Consider the following 20,254-nt stretch of genomic DNA (forward strand, 5'->3'; position numbering starts at 1 on the left):
ACCTTTCATTTCTTTTGGCGAGGAGCTTCATGGCCTTCCCGTATACTGGAGTCGTTATTTTTTTGTTTTCTCTTGGCACCACTTGTCTTGCCATCGCTGCCCCCATGCAGAGCACATTTGACAATACTCCAATTTAACTTTACAAGAAGACCACATGCCACTAGCTATTTCAATCTTAAGGGACATTTATCAAAATATCAGAAGGAAACTATTTAACATTTTACTGATGTAGTTTACGACACATAATCATGAGTTGGAATAGTTGTAAATTTGTAAAATGTTAAATAGTCCATGGTATTTTGATAAATCTCCCTAATTTTAAACATACATCCACGTCCATGTAGAGATAGAGAGAGATAGCGAGAGAGAGAGAGATTACAGTACACAAACCAATTTAATACATGTTTCACCACATATATGACACTCTTTTGGCTTTGCCACTGTTGCATGTGTCGTCTCAAAACATTAGACTCAAACGTGTCCATATAAAACCAAAACGTCAAAACCATGAAGGTAGCAAATGCCGAATGAAACAAATAAATCCAATTAAAACCTAAGATAAACGTTTGCCTGGGTTTGGTAATGCCTTTTTTTATTTTATTTAAACTGCCACCATTGTAAGGGGTCAATACCAGTCAATGATACCATTTACAATGGCGCGGCCCTTCAAAATGCCGCGTCCACTATCAAAACGAAAATCCAATAAGAACACCATCACCAGACCCACATTCTTCATAATTCTTGATGATTGAATTTCCAAAGGAAAATTAATTCAATAAGAACAACCATCAGAACAAAAATCTTCATACAACTGAATCACAAAATTTGACACCAACCCCGACCCTCCTGAAAATCTGACCTTCCTGAACTCATGAAGGGCAAAACACCATGATTTTATGATTTCAAACAAAAATCAAGACGTAGGCCTTTTAGGGTGGGTAGAAAAGGGTCGACATCACCAATCCCATTCATGAAATAGACACCAAATTAGCAGAGAGAAATGAAAATAGGAAGAACCTCTCAACTGTTCAAATCTTTTCTCATCAAGGTTCTACTTTAGTTCCTGACCATACTAAAGCCAGGAAAAACCCCCACCCTAATCCTTACTGCCATCTGGCATGCTGAAGCTTCTCGACCATCAGATCATGCTGATGTGAAATCATTTTAAGCTTTGGGGAGAATGCAAACCATTCCATTTACAACCCTATGTTCTAATGTGTACATAGTCGCACCTTTAACGTACTGGTGGTGATCTAAGGCTGCCTTTCTTAGGATTGAGAGCCTCAAAGATTCATCTTCGCTACACCTCTTCACGATTGAACATGCTGCAAGTGGGTCTTCCATGCTAGCTCCAGCTCTCCTGCCCAAGATTAAGAATCGAGTCATTTTTGTAGTGAATACCCAAAAAAAGGCCATTTTCGTAGTGTGAAAGATCTCATTCTAGGGAATTCCTTTGCAAGGTAAATTACTTGGGAATGTTTAAAATTTTGGGTTTGTTAAGAAATCGTTGGGAGAAGACACGAAGACTAGAAAAAATGCAAACTCCATAAAAGAGCATTTTTTTATCACTTGCAACTTTCTCTAGAGACAGACTCAGGGGAATTTAAAATAGGAGGAAGATCTGGCAACATTTTGGAAAATATTTGTTCATTAACACTACTTGAGATATTTTTGCAAGTTCTTTAATTGGTGATATTTGTAACTGTGCTTGTGGCCTGGAACTAGCACCATGTTAATCCGAATTATTGCCTTCTATCTAATAAACGAAGTTCAGACTAATCAATTCAGCATATCAAAGAAATGAAAAATGAAGAATAACTTGTTATCAAAAAGTCAAGGAATAATTGTTTATTGATAGAAAGAGAAGGAAATTTCCAGAGAAGATATTTACCCCAAAACCTTCTCGAATGCAATTCTTGCAGCATAAAGTGTACTTTTGCTTGGGAGCCCCTCCAAATTGCGGTTGAACTCTGCTCTCATTGGGGAGTGAATTTTGATAAGCTGAGTCAGAGAGGACAATTTAAGATATCATTCCCACGTATAAAATGGAAGGAGACTTACCAAATTTAACTTCGTTGTATACCATTAAAGAGAGATTACCCCTAAACACTCCATCATCTGGTAGTATGCCCTTCCATGTAGGGGAGTGTGCCCTTGTCTGGACTCTGAAAAATATCTAGTCCTGAATAAATAACAACCAGATGGGAAATGCTTCTCCTGTTTCAAGCAAAGCCCAAACCATAAATTGTATATATAACTGCTAAAGAGTGCTTGCTTACCATTCTTTGTATCCAGGGTCTACAGTAAAACCATACATATCAACAGAGTCACAGACTGAGAGAGCAAATTCAAGTGCCTTTAGTCCAGTGCCCTTTGCAGCTGAGCCAAAGGATGTTCCCAGCATAAGATATACTGGGTTGTGGATTGGAACTTCCTAGACAGGACAACAAATATTAGTGTGAACCAGGCAAGAAAATTATCACTAGCCAGTGTTAAGAGGCCTCGCATGAAACACTTAAAGGTCATCTTCTTCTTTTCTTATCTTAAAATCAGAAGTTTGCAAGTGATTGGCTAAAAGTTGAATCACATTTCACACATGCAAGATAACCACAAAGACATCATGAAAGATCTCAGATGCTAAGAACTTTAACAAAAAATGACTCACCTTTGTTGCTCGATCTTCAGTCCTCAATGTTTTGAATGAATATCGAGTTTTAAATCACCCAAGATATCCTTTAATAACCTCTAGTGATATTTCCCTAAGAATCAAATCCAAAAATTCTGGATTTGATTTTCCATAGAGTTTTCCTCAGCCTCAGTGTGGGAGAAAAACGAAAATTCATGACCGAAGGCATGTTCCTTCCTTGGGCCATTTGCAAACTGAGGAAGGTGCCTCAGCTTAGGTGTGAAGCAAACACCTCAAGTTGACCCATGTAGAAACGCTTGTCTTGGCCTGTATGAGGCGCCTAGGCCTCTGCATTGCCTTGAGGCGCCACCTAGTAGAAAATTAAAATATGGAGTATTTTCCTAGTAGCAAGGACTTCCTCGAATTTGCATTACAAATTCCCATTCCAAACCATCTTTTTCTCTATTGAACTTAATTTCCGTCCTAAATAACATCTCGCCTATAAAACAAACTACTATTTTTTACAGCCAAACAAAACTCGCTTTGTTGCTCACTGTAACTCTCTTGCTCGCTATAACTCTCTCTTGCTCGCTATGACTCCATGGGGACTTCGTCAAGGCCTCTCACTCAATGGAAACTTCACATGGCCATACTACTACTGTTTGAACTAGTGCTTTGTTCATTTTTCTGATCTCAAAGACGATATCCAAAGCCTTAAACCCACTGGACCTCTCTCCCTGGTTCTCTCTCTTTCTCCATATGAACACCTCTCTCCCTGGTTCTCTCTCTCCCTGGTTCTCTCTCTTTCTCCATATGAACACATCCCCACCGCCATTGATCCCCTTTCCTTATCCCTTTCTCTCTCTTCATACCAAGACAATCCTACTATCTCTCATCCTATCTCCACAATTCTCACTCACATTACCCCAATAAGACTCTCCCCTCCCTCTCTTTACATGTTTTGGCAACCATAAGCAAGATTCCGATGACCTTACCTATGATTTCAACCACCATATGCAAGATGTTGGTGAGCCCATTCGAGATTAACGCAACCAAACAATTTAGGATTCCTGCAATGATGATACCCAAAGATTCTCAAGATTCCGGCGAACATGTTCAAGATTTCAGTCATGGCCCCCAATGCATGCCTTGCAACAAGATTACAAGAATTTCGCTTCCAGCTAGGTCCTAGGGGGCCACATGACTGCCTATAAAGACATTCTTTCAAAGATGAATTCAAGGAAAACAGAGAGAGAGAGAGAGAGAGAGAGAGAGAGAGAGAGAGAGAGAGAGACAGAGAGAGAGAGCACTGGAAGAATATTTCACAAATATAGGGCTTGTGAGTTGGGCTTTAATCTTCCAAGCATTGGTTGTCTTCCACCTAAAGTTGAAGTTTTCTCATCTAAGAGCTCTCTTGTCACCCTATAGAAGTTGATGAAGCTACTTCATGTTTCTTGTTTTTTTTATATTCAATTTTGTTTTGTTCACTCTATTATTATTATTTATTTAACCTTTTTTATATTTTAGGATGAGTCTTCTTCGTTTTGTTGTGAAAGAGATTGTAAAAAATTAGCAGCGATTTTCTTGGAAGCATGTAACAAATGTTGAAATTAATTTACTTTTATAGTTTTTGTAGAGAGAAGTTGAGATTAATGTGGTTGTTGTTTTTGTTATTCGTTTCGATATTTTCTTTTCTTTTTTGTGTTGTCATAGTTATTCATTTTTTGAGTGTTTTTACATGACTCAGTTAATATTTACAATTTGAAATTGTAATGAATCTTATGCTTTTCACTGAGGCTTGAAGCATTCCTCTTTGCGTAACACGTAATTTCTTTGATTTAATTATTTTGTAACACATGACTACAAGGAAAAGGTTGGTATGAGTGTAATCACCAGCCAATCAGATGGATAATGGGTATGGCTGTAACCATGCTTCCACCCAATAAAAAAAAAGGTGGGTATGAGTGTTTTGTAACCATGTTCAAAGAAGAAATCCCACTAATTCTTTACAATTGTTTTATCACAAAACCAAGAAGATTCATCCTAAACTATCAAAAAATTTAAGGAAAAAATTACATGATGGACATGTTTTCCACCTCCAAATTACCGGCAATGGTTGAGAGAGAGAGAGAGAGAGAGAGATCATCGGCCATGGTTTAGTGAGCGAAGTGGGGGTGGTGCTTAGCGAGAGAGAGTTTTTGGTTGCAGAGGTGCGTGAGGAGTTTGAGGTCAGTGAAAGATTGAGAGAGGGGCAGAGAGGTTGAGCGAGCGATTGAGAGAGGGGCAGACAGGGGTGAGCGAGAAGTAGCAGGGGGGGGGGAAGAGAGGGGTGAGTGAGTGAGAGATTGAGAGAGCGAGAGATTGAGACGGGGGCAGAGAGGGTGAGAGAGAGACAGTGGGAGGGAGAGGGAGGGGGAGGGGGGAGAGAGTCAGAGAGAGAGGGGTGAACAAGAGGCAGCAAGAGAGAGAGAGGGGCAGAAGATGGAGAGAGAGTTTAGGTGGGAGAGAGGCAGCGAGAGAGAGAATTTGATGAGGTTAGCTGTCCGGTATTTGAAGTACCAGACAACAAAGAGCATTTCACTTAAGAATAGGCCCCTTGTCTGGTGTTTACATTGCCAGACCTGGGGGCAAATTAGGAAAAATAAACACTGCAGGAGAGGGGGGGAGGGGGGGTGATGCTCGTAATTTCGGGCAAATGACATCCCATTTGGTAATTGACACCCCCATCCCAAAAAATATCCATAAGTAATTTGCTCTATTTTCTTTCACATTTTTCATGTCTTCCTGTTAGTTTACTCACATAAATACGCAAATATCATTTCATAGATGAGTTTGATGGCTTATGTTTCAGAAACCAAATGCCACTAAGTAGTCATATTGGTAACCTTATATTCTGAATTTCCAATTTCTAATAAATTTTCTTGAGCAGAAGGCACCTTTTAGCAGACCTGATACAGTGGTGACTCCCAACATGCATCAAATGTGACAAGCAATATTCGCCAGTTTATGTACCAATTTACACCAGTAAAAGACTGCATACCCGAATCATTTTGCTCATAATATCATGGATTGTAGTTTTGATGATCAAGACCTCCTTCCCTGTTACTGCATAATAAGAATCCTAAATCAGTTCCTTGAGTAGAAAGACAGTCTCAGAAAACAAAGCAGTCATGTAATTCCTATTAAAGAACTCATTGGCGTGGTGGGTATCGCATTGGGATTTAGACAATCCATTGAGACAAAAAAAAGAAGAAAAGATGCTATGTTATTCCTAGTTACCATCCAATTCTGCAACTTTATCAAGTGCTTTGGCTGATCCTCTATTCAGAAGACGGAATGTACTCTTGGTGCCCACATACTCTGTATAGTTCTGTAGCAGCAGCAGAGAACATTCTCGATAAATGTAGCCAACTGTCCTGCTTTGTAACACATGCATGATAAGTGAAGCCAAGAATCATTAAACCTCGTTACTTCGTCATACCTGAATTGGGGCACCATTTTCTCGAACAACGGCGTCATAGCCATCAATCTCCTTTCCAAATCTTGTTTTCAGCAGATCACCTGAGTTACCAATAACAGCACAACGACCAAACCGCCGCGGCACAAAGGGGGGAGTGTTGGGTAAGACCAAAGCAAGTTTCTCCATGCACAGTGTCTTATTCTGACATTGGTTGCTGTAGAACAATGAACAATCTGTAGGTTACAATCTTCTCAACTATGAACAGTAAAAAATTCATAAGACAAATTTGGTACTTAAATGGTTTGAGAATCGCATATAGAATATGGGTGTGGTTTCCATAAGGTTGCAACCATAAACAATCTAATTAAGGCGCACCTCCAAATTTTATCATAACATGTAATTTTGGCGTAAAAAATTACTAGGATTATCTGAATATATATTTTCATATCTAATTATAAAATTTTAAACTTCAGAAATGATTAAAATTAAGTAGATCTATAAACATTTGAAAATCTTGAAAATGGATGGTCTAGATAATACACAATCTCTCTGGGAGATCCAATGAGAAAATCCTTTGCGAACCTCTTCCACCCCCATCCACCTGAGCCCCCCAGTACTCGTCCCTCCCCCCCATACACCACGGCCACCCTTCTCAACCTGCAGCTGAAGCCCCCTCTTCCATGCAACTTCCTCCTGGCTGCCTGCACGGTGTTTGTGACCTGGTGCTTGCATCCAAACTATCTACGGCTCTCATAGGTTCTTTCTCCCCTCGTCGGGATGATATTCGTGGGATCGAAAGATGGGCCAAGCGTCTTTGGGGCATCCCCGACTTAATTTGCAGAAGATTAGCGGGGGGTAAGATGTTCTTTTTGCCTGTAGCAAGCGTCGCCTCCATCGCGGGGAAGTTTAACTCAGCCAGATTCAAAGGTGCAGCCATTTCTCTCTCGCCTTGGTCCCCGGAGAGTGGTGCTTTCAAAGCTCAAAAGGTTTGGGTAAGATTTTTTGGTATCTCACTCCATGCTTGGACAGCAGACACATTCAGGACACTCGGAAATGCTTGTGGGAAGCTGGTGTCTATTTATTAGAAATCAATAGAGGGTCTCCCCATGGGAGCTATCCAAGTACTCGTGAAAGTCTTGGACCCTAGTGCGATTCCCTTCTCTCTTTGGTTAGAGGTGGATGGACATTTTTTCAGGGTGTTATGCACCTGGCAGCAAGCGTCGCTGCCTTCCCCTTCATTTTTTCAGCTCGACGGCGCCACCTCCCGTAGCCCCTGTCGATCCCAGACGTTGGATCTAGGTCTCTCGCTCACACGGGAAGTTGGGTCTTCTCAACGGTCCATCTGGCTATCGCATGGCGCACACCCTCCCTGGGGACCAAACTGGCATCACCTACCCCCCCTGCCCCAAGGTTGATGCGTGTTCACCTACGTGCTCTGCCGTACTCCTCGACCCCAGCCAGTCTCCTCTTGGGTCGACAGATGGCAGTCTTGCTTCTGACCAGCCGCCTTCTTCTACTACCATTCCTCTCTATGCACCACGTACACCCCTATCGTTGTTGTTGATCCTCGCCCTCATCTCTTCCTACTGTCTCCTATGACCCAGTGCCACGTGATCATCCACGAGCCATTAGATCCTCTTCCGAATCCCCCTTCTATCGATTCTACCAAAGCTGGTGACCAGGTGGATGGCTCGCAACCGTTGGATCCCTCGTCTTCTTGCTGCGACGCTTTCGTGGCTTCCCACCACGCGGCCATCCCTCTGTCTTTTGTTTTGGGACATGGTAAGTCATCGGTGGCTGACCCCCGTCTGCAGTCTTCGGGATCGAATCAACATGTCTATAGTCAGGCCCCTTAGCAGGCCACACTTGGTTCTCTACCTGTCAGGCCCCCCCTTTTTTGGCCCGCGCAAGTGTCTCTACCCCATGCTCTCTTGCGGCCCTCGTCTATTCGCCCTTCGTCGGCACCTCCCAAACTGTCTGCGGATTGCTCTCGCCCTTCGCCTACCCCTTGCTCTCCTCTCTCTTTGGTGGCCCACCCCTCACCTTTCTGCTTCTCGCATGCCCCTCTTGATTCTTTGCCCCCTTCCCTGTCTTCACCCCCTACCCTGTTGAAGCCCTCCGGTGAGGTCGCCATCCCTCCCTCTATCCTTTCCTCGTCCTCTTCGACCTTCCCCTCCCCTTCTGATTCTAGGTCTCTCAACGCCCTAGACCTAATCCAAGGGGATTATCCTCTGGTGATGCGATCCATGGGCATTAAATTTGATGGCCCAAAGCATGATTTGCAAGATTTCATCTTGGCCAACCCCCTTTCCCAGGTTAGTGTGCCGAGAACCAACTCCCGTTACTGGCCATCCTGGTGGTGGATCCGGGACCCAACAATGTCATGACTCCTCCGCCTCCATCAAAGTCTAAGCTTAGACGCTCAGTTAGAAGAGCACCAACCCGTCCAGACTTCATTCATGTTAATCCTATCATGGAATGTGGGCGAATTGGGTAGCTCTGCCAAAACTTCGGCTATCCGAGACATTACAAATCAACTTCACCTGCGCTCATTGCCCTCTGTGAAACTAAACTTCCGGCCCCTTCTCTATCCCAAATCAAATTACTTTGAGGCCGCAGACCCAATCAATGGTTAGCCCTCCCTACCTCGGGGGCTTCGGGAGGCATCTGGGTCATTTGGGATCCTTCCCTGTACTCTTTGAGCCACTCCCTCACTGGTCTTTTTTCTGTTTCGGTGGTCCTCTCCTGACGGATCGATGGCTTTCTCTGGAAATTTGCGACGATTTATGGCCCTCACTCGAACTCCCTTTGCGAGCTCTTGTGGGACGAGCTCGAACAGGTGGCTACCTTTTCCCCTGCAGTTAGGCATTTGGGGGGAGATTTCAATGTCACTAAATTCTCCTTCGAAAGAAATTCGAGGTCGCGTTTCACTGGCCATGATGAAATTCTCGGACTTCATTGCTAGGGTGCATTTCACTCCGGCCATGATGAAATTTTCGGACTTCATTACTCGCAACAGCTGATCGATATCCCATTGCAAGGTGCTTAATTCACGTGGTCTAACCATTCAGATGATCCCACCCTCTCCAAGTTGCACCATCTCCTTAGCCCGAGTGGGACGCCACTTTCCTGGGCTCTTTCGCCTCGGCACTTCCCAAACCCACTTTGGATCGTTGCCTAATTTTGCTTGATACCAACCCTGCCCCGAGAGGGTCCAAGCCTTTCAAACTCGAGTTATGGTGGCTCAAAGAGGCCGAATTCCGTCGGCAGATCCCTATCTGGTGGAATTCTTTCTCGCCTTAGGTTTCAGGTCGCGCTGGCTTTCAATTGCAAAAAAAGATCCAGATTCTTAAAGAGTCAATGAAGGGGTGGAGGATCAATTCTCCCAACAACTTTAGAACTTTGAAAGCTTCTTCTTTTGGGGCAATTCAACAGTGGGATCAACAAGAAGAATCCAAGCCTCTATCAGTCTCTGAAAGAGAATTGCAGACTGCCTTAAAGTTTGATTACTTTTCGATTCTCAAGAAAGAGGAAATTTATTGGTATTAAAGGTCACACCTCAAATGGTTGAAATTCAATGATCTCAATGCAGCTTTCTTCCACAAAACTGTCAATTGTAGGAGGCGGGACAACACGATCACTCGTATCAAAGTGGGTAGCTCTATCTTGGAACAACCTGCAGAAATCCACTTGGCCATCATAGAGTATTTTCAAAACCTTTTTGCAGCACCTTCTAGCCCCAAACCCCGCTTGGGCGAGGCGACCTATCATTCCTGTCTATTCCTACCAAGAAAGTAGCTTGGTTGGAACTCCCCTTTTTTGAAGCCAAAATTTTGAGGGCTATTCACAACCTCGACCAAGACAAAGCCCATAGCCCGGACGGTTTCCCTGTTGCCTTCTTCTCTTCTTTCTGGCATGTGCTCCACCCAAAGATCCTGGCTTTCTTTGAGGAATTCTTCGAGCGAGGTATTTTTCACAAAGCCTTGAACGCTACTTTCATTTCCCTGATCCCTAAGATCGAGGGCCCTGAGGAACTCAAGGACTTCCGTCCTATCAGTCTCCTTAATAGCTCTTTCAAAATATTGACCAAAGTGTTGGCTTCCTGCCTCAAATAAGTTCTCCGTTTAGTTATCTCCCCTCAGCAAGGAGCCATTGTGAAAGATGGGCAAATTCTCAACGGGGCTTTGGTGGCCCATGAGTGCATATTCATTCGAGGCATCTTGCCAAGCATCTAGGTTTGATTGTTAAATTGGATTGGACCAAAGCCTACGATCACGTTGATTGGGCCGTCCTAGACGAAGCCCAACCCCGGATGGCTTTTGATCATACGTGGGGGTCTTGGATTTGGGGCTGCATTTCCAGCCCATGCTTCTCGATTCTTATCAATGGCTCACCGAAGGGTTTCTTCCTGGGCTCGGGGGAATTACACCATGGTGATCCCCTCTCACCTTTTCTTTTCGCCATAGTGGCAGACGTGTTTAGTCGCTCAATCTCTCGCCTTTTTTATGCTGCTCTCATTCATGGATTCCAGTGTGGGTCCAGGGGTCCTGTGATCTCACACCTCCAATACGCCGATGATACTCTTGTCTTCTGCCAGGCTTCCCCCCAAGAGACAAATATTGTCGTTCGCTTTCTCAAACTGTTTAAGTGGGCTACAGGGCTCAAAATAAATTTAGGTAAATCCAAGATGATTGGGGTTGCCCTCGACCCTAGCATCACGCATGTTTTGGTGGATAGTTGGGGTTGCTCTGTAGAATCCCTTCCTTCCACCTACCTCGGTCTTCCCCTTTGCATTGGTAGACCGAAACTTAGTGCATGGGCTCATATCATCGATAAGTTTGATTGTAGGTTAGCTTGTTGGAAAGGTCGGTTTCTCTCTCCATCCGAAAGAACAACCGTCATCAAAGCTACCCTTTCTTCCATTTCGATCTTTCAGATGTCCCTCTTCAAGATGTCGGCATCAATCATCAAGCGCCTCAATTTTTTGATGAAACAATTTTTTGGGGAAGGAGATAGTGATAAGTGCAAGTTCCACCTTGTGGCTTGGGATAAAGTGCGAGCAACACGGCATCTTGGAGAACTTGGTATTGGAGATTTGAAGCTCAATAATACGGCTCTGTTAGGAAAGTGGTGGTGGTGGTTTGCGATGCAACCCAATCACCTTTGGAAGTCTGTGTTACAAGGGAAATACAATCTTCAACCTTCTTCTTGGCTACTCACCTTGAAAACCTACAGCAGATCTTCCGGCGTTTGGAGTATCCTTTAGAGTACTCTTAAGTCTTTTAAATGTAACTCCAGGATTCTTGCTAGGGATGGCCGTCAGACTCTTTTCTGGTTCGACTTGTGGGTTGGATCTTCTATCTTGCAGGATCTCTTCCCTTCCCTTTTCCTTCTCACGGTAAACCAGTATGAGCTGGTTTCCGAGGCTTGCAAAATCGTTGGACACGGAAAAGTTTGGAGTCCCATCTTCAGGAGGTCACTTCGCGAAACAGAGACGGAAGACTTTCTTAACCTCGCTCTTTTGCTGGAACAACACTTTATTCCATTGAGGGGTTCTGATAGGCTGATTTGGTGCCCCTCCCCTTTGGGCACCTTTTCGGTAGCTTCTTTCTATCGTAAACTATCTCAACCCCCTACCTTTCCCCTTAACCCCCCCTCCGTTGCTGCTCGGGCTTGGATCTTTGTGGTTCCACCCAATTCAATTCTTCACTTGGCTGACCCTTCACCAAAGAGCCTTGACCGTAGACCTCCATCAGAGAAGAGGTATCCCCATCGCCAACTGGTGCACGATGTGTCTAGAGGCAGAGGAGACCAACTCTCACCTCTTTCTTCACTGCCCTTATGCCCATTCCTTGTGGGGTTTTCTTCTCCTACTGTTTCAGTGGCGTGGCCTCTCCCCTCTTCGATCCCTTGCCTCTTTTCCTCTACCCAGTTGCTCCCTTGGGGGGCCCCAAGTCGTTTGCTCTGGAAGACTTCCATTTCCGCCCTTCTTTGGTCCGTCTGGATTGAGCGGAACAATCGGATTTTTCAAGGAATTTTCAGGTCCCTTGAAGTGATATTCGACCAGATTAAATCCTTGGTTTCCTTCTAGGTTTCTAACCACAAAGTTTTCAAAGGGGTCAATAGGTCAGCTTTCCTTCTCTCTTAGCGGCCTCTCCTCCATCTTGCTCATACCAAGACCTCTAGATCTTCTCTTTGGTCGCCGCCTCCCTCGGGATCCATTAAGCTGAACTTTGATGGGTGTTCCTTAGGCAACCCTGGACAGTCAAGCATTGGAGGGCTCCTACGGGATCACGAGGGCCATATTTTGGCATCATTTTCCAAATCCATAGGGCATTCAGATGCTCATACTGCTGGAGCCCTCGGCCTTCTTGAAGGTTCGCGTGTGTATGCTATGGGTTGGACGTCTCCGCTTATTGTTGAAGGAGATTCCCTCAAAGTCATTCATAGCGCATTGGCAGCAGCCCCCTACCCGTGGTCTCTGGCCCTCACATTTGAAGAAATTGGCCATCTTTACTCGACCATCTCGATATCTTGGAGTCACGTTTGGCGAGAGAGCAACGCCTTGGCGGACTCCCTCTCCAAAGAAGGAGTGAGGATTACACCATCTGCGGAAGGCTTGTAGCTAGATTGGGAGGTGTTATTGGTGTTACTGGTTAGGTGTTTTTTATTACTTCTTTTTGTCTTTGGGCCTCTTTAGAGGCCTCCCTTTCGTTGCTTTTTGGTCTTGGTCCCTTTCGGTAGGACCACACTCTTGTACCTTACCAGTTCATTCAACGAAGTTATTAACAGTATAAAAAAAAAAAGATAATATATTGCAAGATGCACTATTTTTTAGACTCAAATCTTTTTTTTTTTTTTTTCATATTCAAACATCTCGATGTCAAGATGATCAATTAGAGGGTTTTTCAATATTAAAACAACTTTTTCTGATGGCAATATGAGGTGCATCTGTAATTCTACATTTTAAAGTTGCAACCTTATATAAACTTTTTCCATAGAATGTAGAATTACATGATAGAATGGTATCCACAATTAATGCAACCTTCACTACACTCATCCACGAGTGGGGACCTTTGGAAATATTTGACAACAATTAACCTAATGGGGGCGTTACACAAAACTATTATAAAGGTATTGTCCGGGACAATGCATTAAGGCATCCGTGTTGGACATCTAGGTCACGCCTTGACGTGCAGAACAGCCGCTGACCCCGCCTAGGCCCAGGCAGGATGGGGGTCAACTAGGCATGCATAAAGTGCCTTGCCACGGCACCATCTTGGCTGTTTTGTGTGTGTCCATGCACTATGTATGTGCTGTGCTTTGTGAGGGGGTGTATGTGTAACAGAGATAAGAGTGGAGGGGAGAGATCGAGATTATGTTATGCAAATGTGTTGTGGTGTGTGTTTGAGAGAAAGATTACACTGCACCTGTATGTTTGTTGTGTTGTGTGTATGTATTTTGTTCCTCCCTCTCTCACTTGCTTTTCTACCATTCTCTCTATTGAAAAATGGGGAGGTTTGTGGGTATGTTATTACTATGTCTCTCACTTTCACCAGTCTCACTCCTCTCTCTATATATCTGACTCATTATGTTGTGTAGGTGTGTATGCCGTATTGTGCATGTGTTCTCTCTCTCTCTCTCTCTCTCTCTCTCTCTCTCTCTCTCTCTCTCCCCCTCCGCCTTTTTTCTTTGAGGCTACCTCAGGTATTAGGGTGCCCGCCTAGGCGGCTTTTTATTCCCTCCTAAAACCTCGGTCCGGAAGAATGTAGGAAGTGATAGATCAGTTCTCCAAATTCCTGAAAACAACCCAGTAGTACTTTTTTTTATTATTACAAGTATGATGCCTTCAAGTGCATCTAGTTCTCATAATAAAAAAATCATATTAAGCTTTTATTTTTTTTTATTTTTTATTTTCTTTTTACCTGTCTGCATTTTTTGATGTTACTGTTTAACAATGGGACAAATTATGGACCTGCACATTCACATTTGACAAAGAAAGAGCTTGACATAACAAGTGATCATACTAACAGTTGAATGCCTTTATTGATCCTACGCCAAGCATACTCCTGCCATCCATTCGGAAGAGCATCAATGAACTCCTTGGTAAGAATTGTAGTACTATTCCGAACCTGCCCATGTCAAATCACTTCAACTTACTACGGAAGGATAGAAGAAAGAGCACTCAACTCCTGATGTAGCCAATCGGGTTGCAAATTTTCCCCATTTGAAATAGAAAATGAAGATCTCTTACGAGAATACATGTAAAATGTGACAGAAAATATAGAGCTTTTCTATAGTTCTAAACAATAAACTTTTTGACAGCCTGAGTAATAACTTTCGGTTTTCAACTTTTGCCATTGTCTTCTTGTCATTGACTACAAGACGAGCCAAATTTTTAAATGAATAGAAACAATTACAGAAAAAATGACAAAAAGTATAGAATGCAGAAAGATGCTTCAGTGAACAGCCACAATATCAAGTGGCTCAATCATTCACAGCCAGCATGTGCCTCAACAAATGTTAGATACAACAAGAGTAATTATGCCTTTGGGCTCCCTGTTCTGGCAATGCTAAAGAGTCACAGCAACTTAATGACAATGTTCAAGACCAAAAAGCTTACTTGTTCCCATGTAGCCAATGCTTCACATAGATTAAAATCAAATGATAACCCTTCAAGCTCCCCAGTCTTAGGATCCTCCTGGAATTCGTAATTCAAAAAAAGTTAGGACAGAAAGAAAAAGGAACGTTGGTCTATCTGATAAAATACGCAAGATGAAGCAGAAAACTCACCCATTTGGGTACAGTATCACTAGGAAAACCAAGTGTAATTTGGCAGTGATCTTTGCTGAATGCTTGCAAACCTAAGCCATTTGCACGCTGCATCGTATACAGTACACAACATGAGAACTAATTCATTACAACCATAAAACACTTCTAACATTACATCCTAAAAGTTTTAAATTATCTTTAAAATGCACATGAGATCATTCAAGTCACACAGAATAAAACGATGTAAGAGCAGAACAATTTGGCGCAATCAGCAACAAAATCAACAAGGTCTCAAATGCCTTGAATCATGGGGAGTAAGCCCTCTTCTTTGTCAAATGGTGGCAAATAAATTAGACCAGGCATCCCTAAGAAAAAGGATATCATAACCCAACTTACACATTAAACATAAGGAAAATCAGATGAAGCTTCCAATGTCCAACAACACCTGTCTGACACTGATACTACTACAAAAATTGTTGATTGATGGAATGGGACAAGAATATGGTTGTAATATAGGCCGGACATGGTCCTTGGAGTAAGCCTAGTAATGGACATTCCTGTCCTGCAGTTATTTTTGCTTCAAAAGGAAACACTTGATGGAATTAAAGAACAAGAAAATGCTAAAGCAAGAATAACAGACAAAGCAAACTCAAGAGAAGGTATTATGGTTTTAGAATTAGATAGAAATTATTGCTTACAGTGATTAATGATATCATTAGTATAATATGTTCAACTTTTTGTTTCATCATTACTTGAATGATTATTGTCATTTATAAAGAAGTTCTGTATCCTGCTTCAGCGACAAAGTTGGATCCATATTTTTTATGTCCAAGCAAAATAGGTTACAGTCGTAAAATCATAGTGTGTACATATACAGTAAAATCATGGTTTGTAAGTGTGTACATATACAGTAAAATCATGGTTTGTAAATATACAATATGTGAACAGATTTACATACAATTTTACAACATGGAAAATTAATAGAAAAACATTTGGTCAATTGCTAGGAAATTTTCTAACTCAACCCTATATGCCCAAAAAATTATTTATGTCCGGAAAAGACAGACTCTCCTGACTACAAGAGTATAGCAAGAAGGGAAATGTATGTAATGAGACCATTTACTTTTGGTATAAGGAAGTCACAATCATCATTCGCTTTTAGATATGAAATCAAGTCGTTGGAGGTGTGTCATTGATAGGAAACAAAGTCCAAAGTAAACTTTTTCAAACTATGTAACTGATTTTAAATTGTCAGATTTCACATCCAATGGCTAAAGGTGATTGTGACTTCCTTGTACTAAAAGTGAGTGGTCTTATAGTATACAATTCCAAGATTATTTATGTTAAGGAAATGCTTTGCCAAATTTGCAGATATATCCTATCATCATCATTGTCAGAGCCTTTTCCCAATTAATTAGGGTTGACTATATAAATCCTAGTCTGTATCCCAAATTCATGGAAAATTTACCTGGGCTTGGGACAGGTTAAGGGAAAGTTTAAAGTCCTCACCCGTCTTAGACCATGTCGACAAATCCTATCCTACATAAATTATATGAAATCACTGCAGTCAACTTTAACCACAATTTGCCTTTTAGATATGATATCCATAATGCCTAGAACCAAATAGCAATCCAAAGATTCCTCACCACGCACTTCTTGAAACTTGTCTGCAGAGATTCCAAAGATTTCACGTCTTCATCCGAGAGTACATATTTTTGGCCTAGCAAGACAATCAAGAAGAAACTTCAGCTAGCTCATAACAAATACATAAGCATGAACTAAAACAGGCATGAGCCTTACAACAACACAAGCTAAGTGGAAGAAGGCTAAATGTCATATAAAAATTCATATCAATCTGTACCAATTGTCGAGACCCCAACAATATAAATGATAGTTGCAGCAATCCCTGCGGTTACAGCCACTGCCAGTCCCAACTGCAGAACCTTCATTTTATTACCCCCTGATCAATTACTAAAAAAGAAAAAAAAAAAGATGTTAGAAGCACATAAAGTTAGATTTCTGGGATTGCATTTGAAAAGATTTCCTGATACCAATTAAATTAAATGGAAAGCGTGAGTCGCCAGTAGCTAGTTTACTTTAGATTACCATGCATAACAATAAAAGAAAGAAAGCCAAGCTAAAGCATTGTTCAGAGGTAATGCATATGATTAAATTTGGCTAACACATTTTTCATAGCAGGTAGAGTTTGTCAACAAATATTCTTTTGAAGCACAAATATGACAGGCTGTTGAAAATAAACTTGCAAATTGAATCAATTGGCTTCTAGGGTTTCTCCGTGCACGACTATAATGTCAAAGATTGATAGCAGAATAGGTATTAATTCTACCCTCACAAAATGAGTTTGCCCTAGAAAGTTTATACCAGGACTATCTATAATGTCCCTTGTTTGTCAGTGGTCACAATCAGTGTCTTCGAAATCGGCCAGCGCCCAGTACTCGGCCCTGGCTTGAGCCGAGTTATTCAGCCGAGTCCCAGTGGAGTTGGCCAAATCCTATACAAATGGGTAAAAAAGGAAATACAAAAAATAGGAAAAAAAATAGAAAAAACCCCGCATCGCGCATGTCGTGCACCATAGCTCATTGTGACCACCTGTTGCACTCGATGCCTCCAAAATCTTTCTCTCTTCTCTCTTGGCTTCTCATATCAGCCCCCAACAGCTTTCTCTATTCTCTTTCTAACCTCTTAATATTGGTGGTGAGGGTTGGGGCTTTTCTTTGAGAAAGAAGAAAGAAGAGGATGCACGAGGAAGACAAGAAGGCACACAATCAAGCTGAGTTGCACAGAAAAAGAATGACAAACCCAGTTTTGGATGCCTTGAAGCATCAATCCCTAATGTGGGAAATTTTAGAGAGGGAGAGGGTTTTTGAGAGAGAAAAGACAGGAAGGGAATGGGCCCTTTTAGAGAGAGAGAGAGAGAGAGATGAAGAGGGGGCAGATCTGGCCCCCTTTTAAACGAAGAGAGATGACCTTGGGAATTTCCAAGAGAGAGGAAAAAAAGGGGGGCAGATCTGCCCCCCTTTAGAGAGACACAAAATATGAGAAAGACTAAGAAGAAAGGTATTTTACTTCTACTAAGCTTACTTCTACTAGCCTCCACCATTGACCGAGGCCGAGTAACTCGGTCGAGTCCGTGATCACTGGTCACAACATCCTAGCCAAACATCTGGGTTGCTAATTGGTAGCCTTGTTCGTTACATTGCATAAATTCCCCAAGTCTCTGGCGGGTTGTAAGGACCACATCCATCCTCCATCGAACATATGGTCATCTCCCCAAATTTCAGAGTTACATCTCAAATTATTAAAAATTAGGTGAAATTTTCTTTAAATTGGAGGAAAGATACATTACATCAATAATTGCACCACCGTGATGGGAAATAAATGTTGATTAACAAGTGTTCTCCATAACTTTTTCATTCAGAAAAACAATGTTCTTTCATAAATTTGTCGATTATATCAAGCTTAATTCAACATTATCAGCATCAGAAATTGTCAAATCACTGAGCTGAATCATTACCTATGACCTAACAAAAGATTCGTACAATGCTGCTCTACGCTGACAAAGGAATTGGCCTTTTGAAAATTAAAAGTGAAAAATATAAATGAAGGTCATCCTGCTCCCTTTAGACACTGTGGTTGTGATCCTAGCAAGATCAATCACATTTGAGATGAAAGTATTATACACAAGGTACATACATCAAGAAACATCTCTTTTTTTTTTTTTTTGAGAATGAAAGAACTTATACTTATTTTACAAAGTTCTTAAGTCACCACAAGAAATTCCACAGTTAATAACCAAACCTCACATAGGAAATATAGCAAATCTCCTTAAAATTTTAGGAAAAGAAACACTTAAGTATCACAATTAGTTATGGCCCTCATTTTCAGCAGATTCAACTGATCCATGCTGAGTTAAAAGTAAGAGGCATTGAGTGAAAAACTTAATCTATAATCCAATGTAATAAACTACTTGTTATAGCCAGCATTTTCAATAGGTTCAATTGAGCCATGCAAAATACAACAATAAAAGACATTGAACGATTACACTTGATAATCAATCATCCAATGGAATTAACTTGCAAGAAGAAATAGTGCCCAAAATATATCAAAAAGGCATAAATCAAGCAAAAACCATAGCAAAATTCCATTATTCCTCAGAGAATAAGTGGAGAAAATTGAAGGACATGCATTTCCACGGAAAGAATTAGCAAGAGGGTTCATCAGAGGAGAAGAAAAACCTGCTTTTTTTTCAGTCCATAAATGAAACGATGGCTCTTCAGATCTGATGCGGAAAACCAGTAATCGTAAATCGAAAAAACTGAATCTATTGCTGTAGAAAAAAGATAGACTCGGGACCCGATTCCAGAGAGTGGAGAAAAAGGAGAAGCCGAGTTCGTTTCTGGAAGAGGTGAAGCAGTTCGCGGAGCAGCTCTTTGAACTGCGTCTTCCGCGATCAAGTCTGTAAAACACGCACAAATAGAACCAAATGGACGCGCGCCCCGCTCCGTAAAACTTAATCTACTTAGACCCTCAGGTCCAAGGAACCCTGTGGACGCCCACTAAATTTCAAAAGCAATAAAATAAGCTTCTCTAAGGCCTAGGGTAGGAAACAAAGTAAAGCCTCACCACGAGCATTTTCGCCATCCGTTTTAGTTTTTGTTATTAAAAAAATATCGACCTTTTTTTTATACTTCATATCGATAACAATTGTTTTTAAAAAAAAGACTAGCATTTTTGCCTTCTGTTTTAATTTCGTTAGGTTATTACAAAAATATCAAGTGCTTTCCGTTATTATTGATATGTCTCTTTTTTAGACTTCATAACAATTGTTTTTTTAAAAAAAATAAAAACTATCTATTTTTGGTTTTTCAACAAAATTTAGCTTTTGAAAAACATAAAATTTTAGGTTCTTCAAAATCCGATTTTGGTTTTTGTCTTTTAGTAACCTTGTTTCTCTCAAATACTTGAAGCCTTGAGACTCCTATAAATACTTAACAGATTTACTCCACTAAGAAATGAAAAAAAGAGTAAATTTTTCAAAAGTAAAAGACAAAAATCAAACCCTATCCAAAGTCACGAGTAATGAAGCTTCTCATAATATTTGACTCCGCAATCTACTCTAAGGAGTTGGGTCCCCTATTCTTCCCAAAACCAATCAGTTGTGACGAAGTGGCGGTTGTACTGTATTCACTTGTGAGCCTTTCCTCTGTGCTTCTTCTTCTTCTCATCTTGCTTCCTTATTTTTGGGTCTTCTCATCTTGCTTCCGTATGTTTGGGGTTTGCCCCCTCACTTTACCAGTTCGAGCCAATGGTTTAAAAAACGGATCGGTGATCCGGATCGAGCTTCTAAAAAACCATTTCGGATCGGCGAATTCGGA

The 20,254-nt window shown here is 41.6% G+C and overlaps 1 protein-coding gene across 11 annotated transcripts; it reads right to left on the reverse strand.

The window, feature by feature from the left end:
• Window positions 1–575: 575 nt before the first annotated feature.
• Window positions 576–19,322, reverse strand: LOC18434057 (sialyltransferase-like protein 2). Of its 11 annotated transcripts, none has more exons than XR_016042006.1 (13): window positions 19,115–19,322; window positions 16,720–16,829; window positions 16,505–16,578; window positions 14,880–14,966; window positions 14,710–14,787; window positions 14,118–14,218; window positions 6,108–6,300; window positions 5,906–5,996; window positions 5,667–5,731; window positions 2,280–2,430; window positions 2,101–2,165; window positions 1,892–2,001; window positions 576–1,360 (listed from the first exon to the last, which is right to left on the reverse strand). XR_016042006.1 is itself a non-coding variant. In XM_006844132.4 (13 exons), exons 2-13 carry the CDS (start codon window positions 16,805–16,807, stop codon window positions 1,165–1,167), a joined length of 1,320 nt encoding a protein of 439 aa, XP_006844195.2. In that variant the 5' UTR covers window positions 16,808–16,829; window positions 19,115–19,322; the 3' UTR covers window positions 576–1,164. The 11 variants fall into 11 exon arrangements, 4 of the variants coding, with proteins under 4 accessions (XP_006844195.2, XP_020522629.2, XP_088704913.1 ...); XR_016042005.1 differs by having other exon boundaries at window positions 2,101–2,182; XR_016042004.1 differs by having other exon boundaries at window positions 2,280–2,434.
• Between the last annotated feature and the right edge of the window lie 932 nt (window positions 19,323–20,254).

This window comes from Amborella trichopoda, chromosome 10 (genome assembly GCF_054954075.1).
Source record: "Amborella trichopoda isolate Santa Cruz 75 chromosome 10, AtrichopodaSantaCruz75HAP2 v2.0, whole genome shotgun sequence".
NCBI lineage: Eukaryota > Viridiplantae > Streptophyta > Magnoliopsida > Amborellales > Amborellaceae > Amborella > Amborella trichopoda.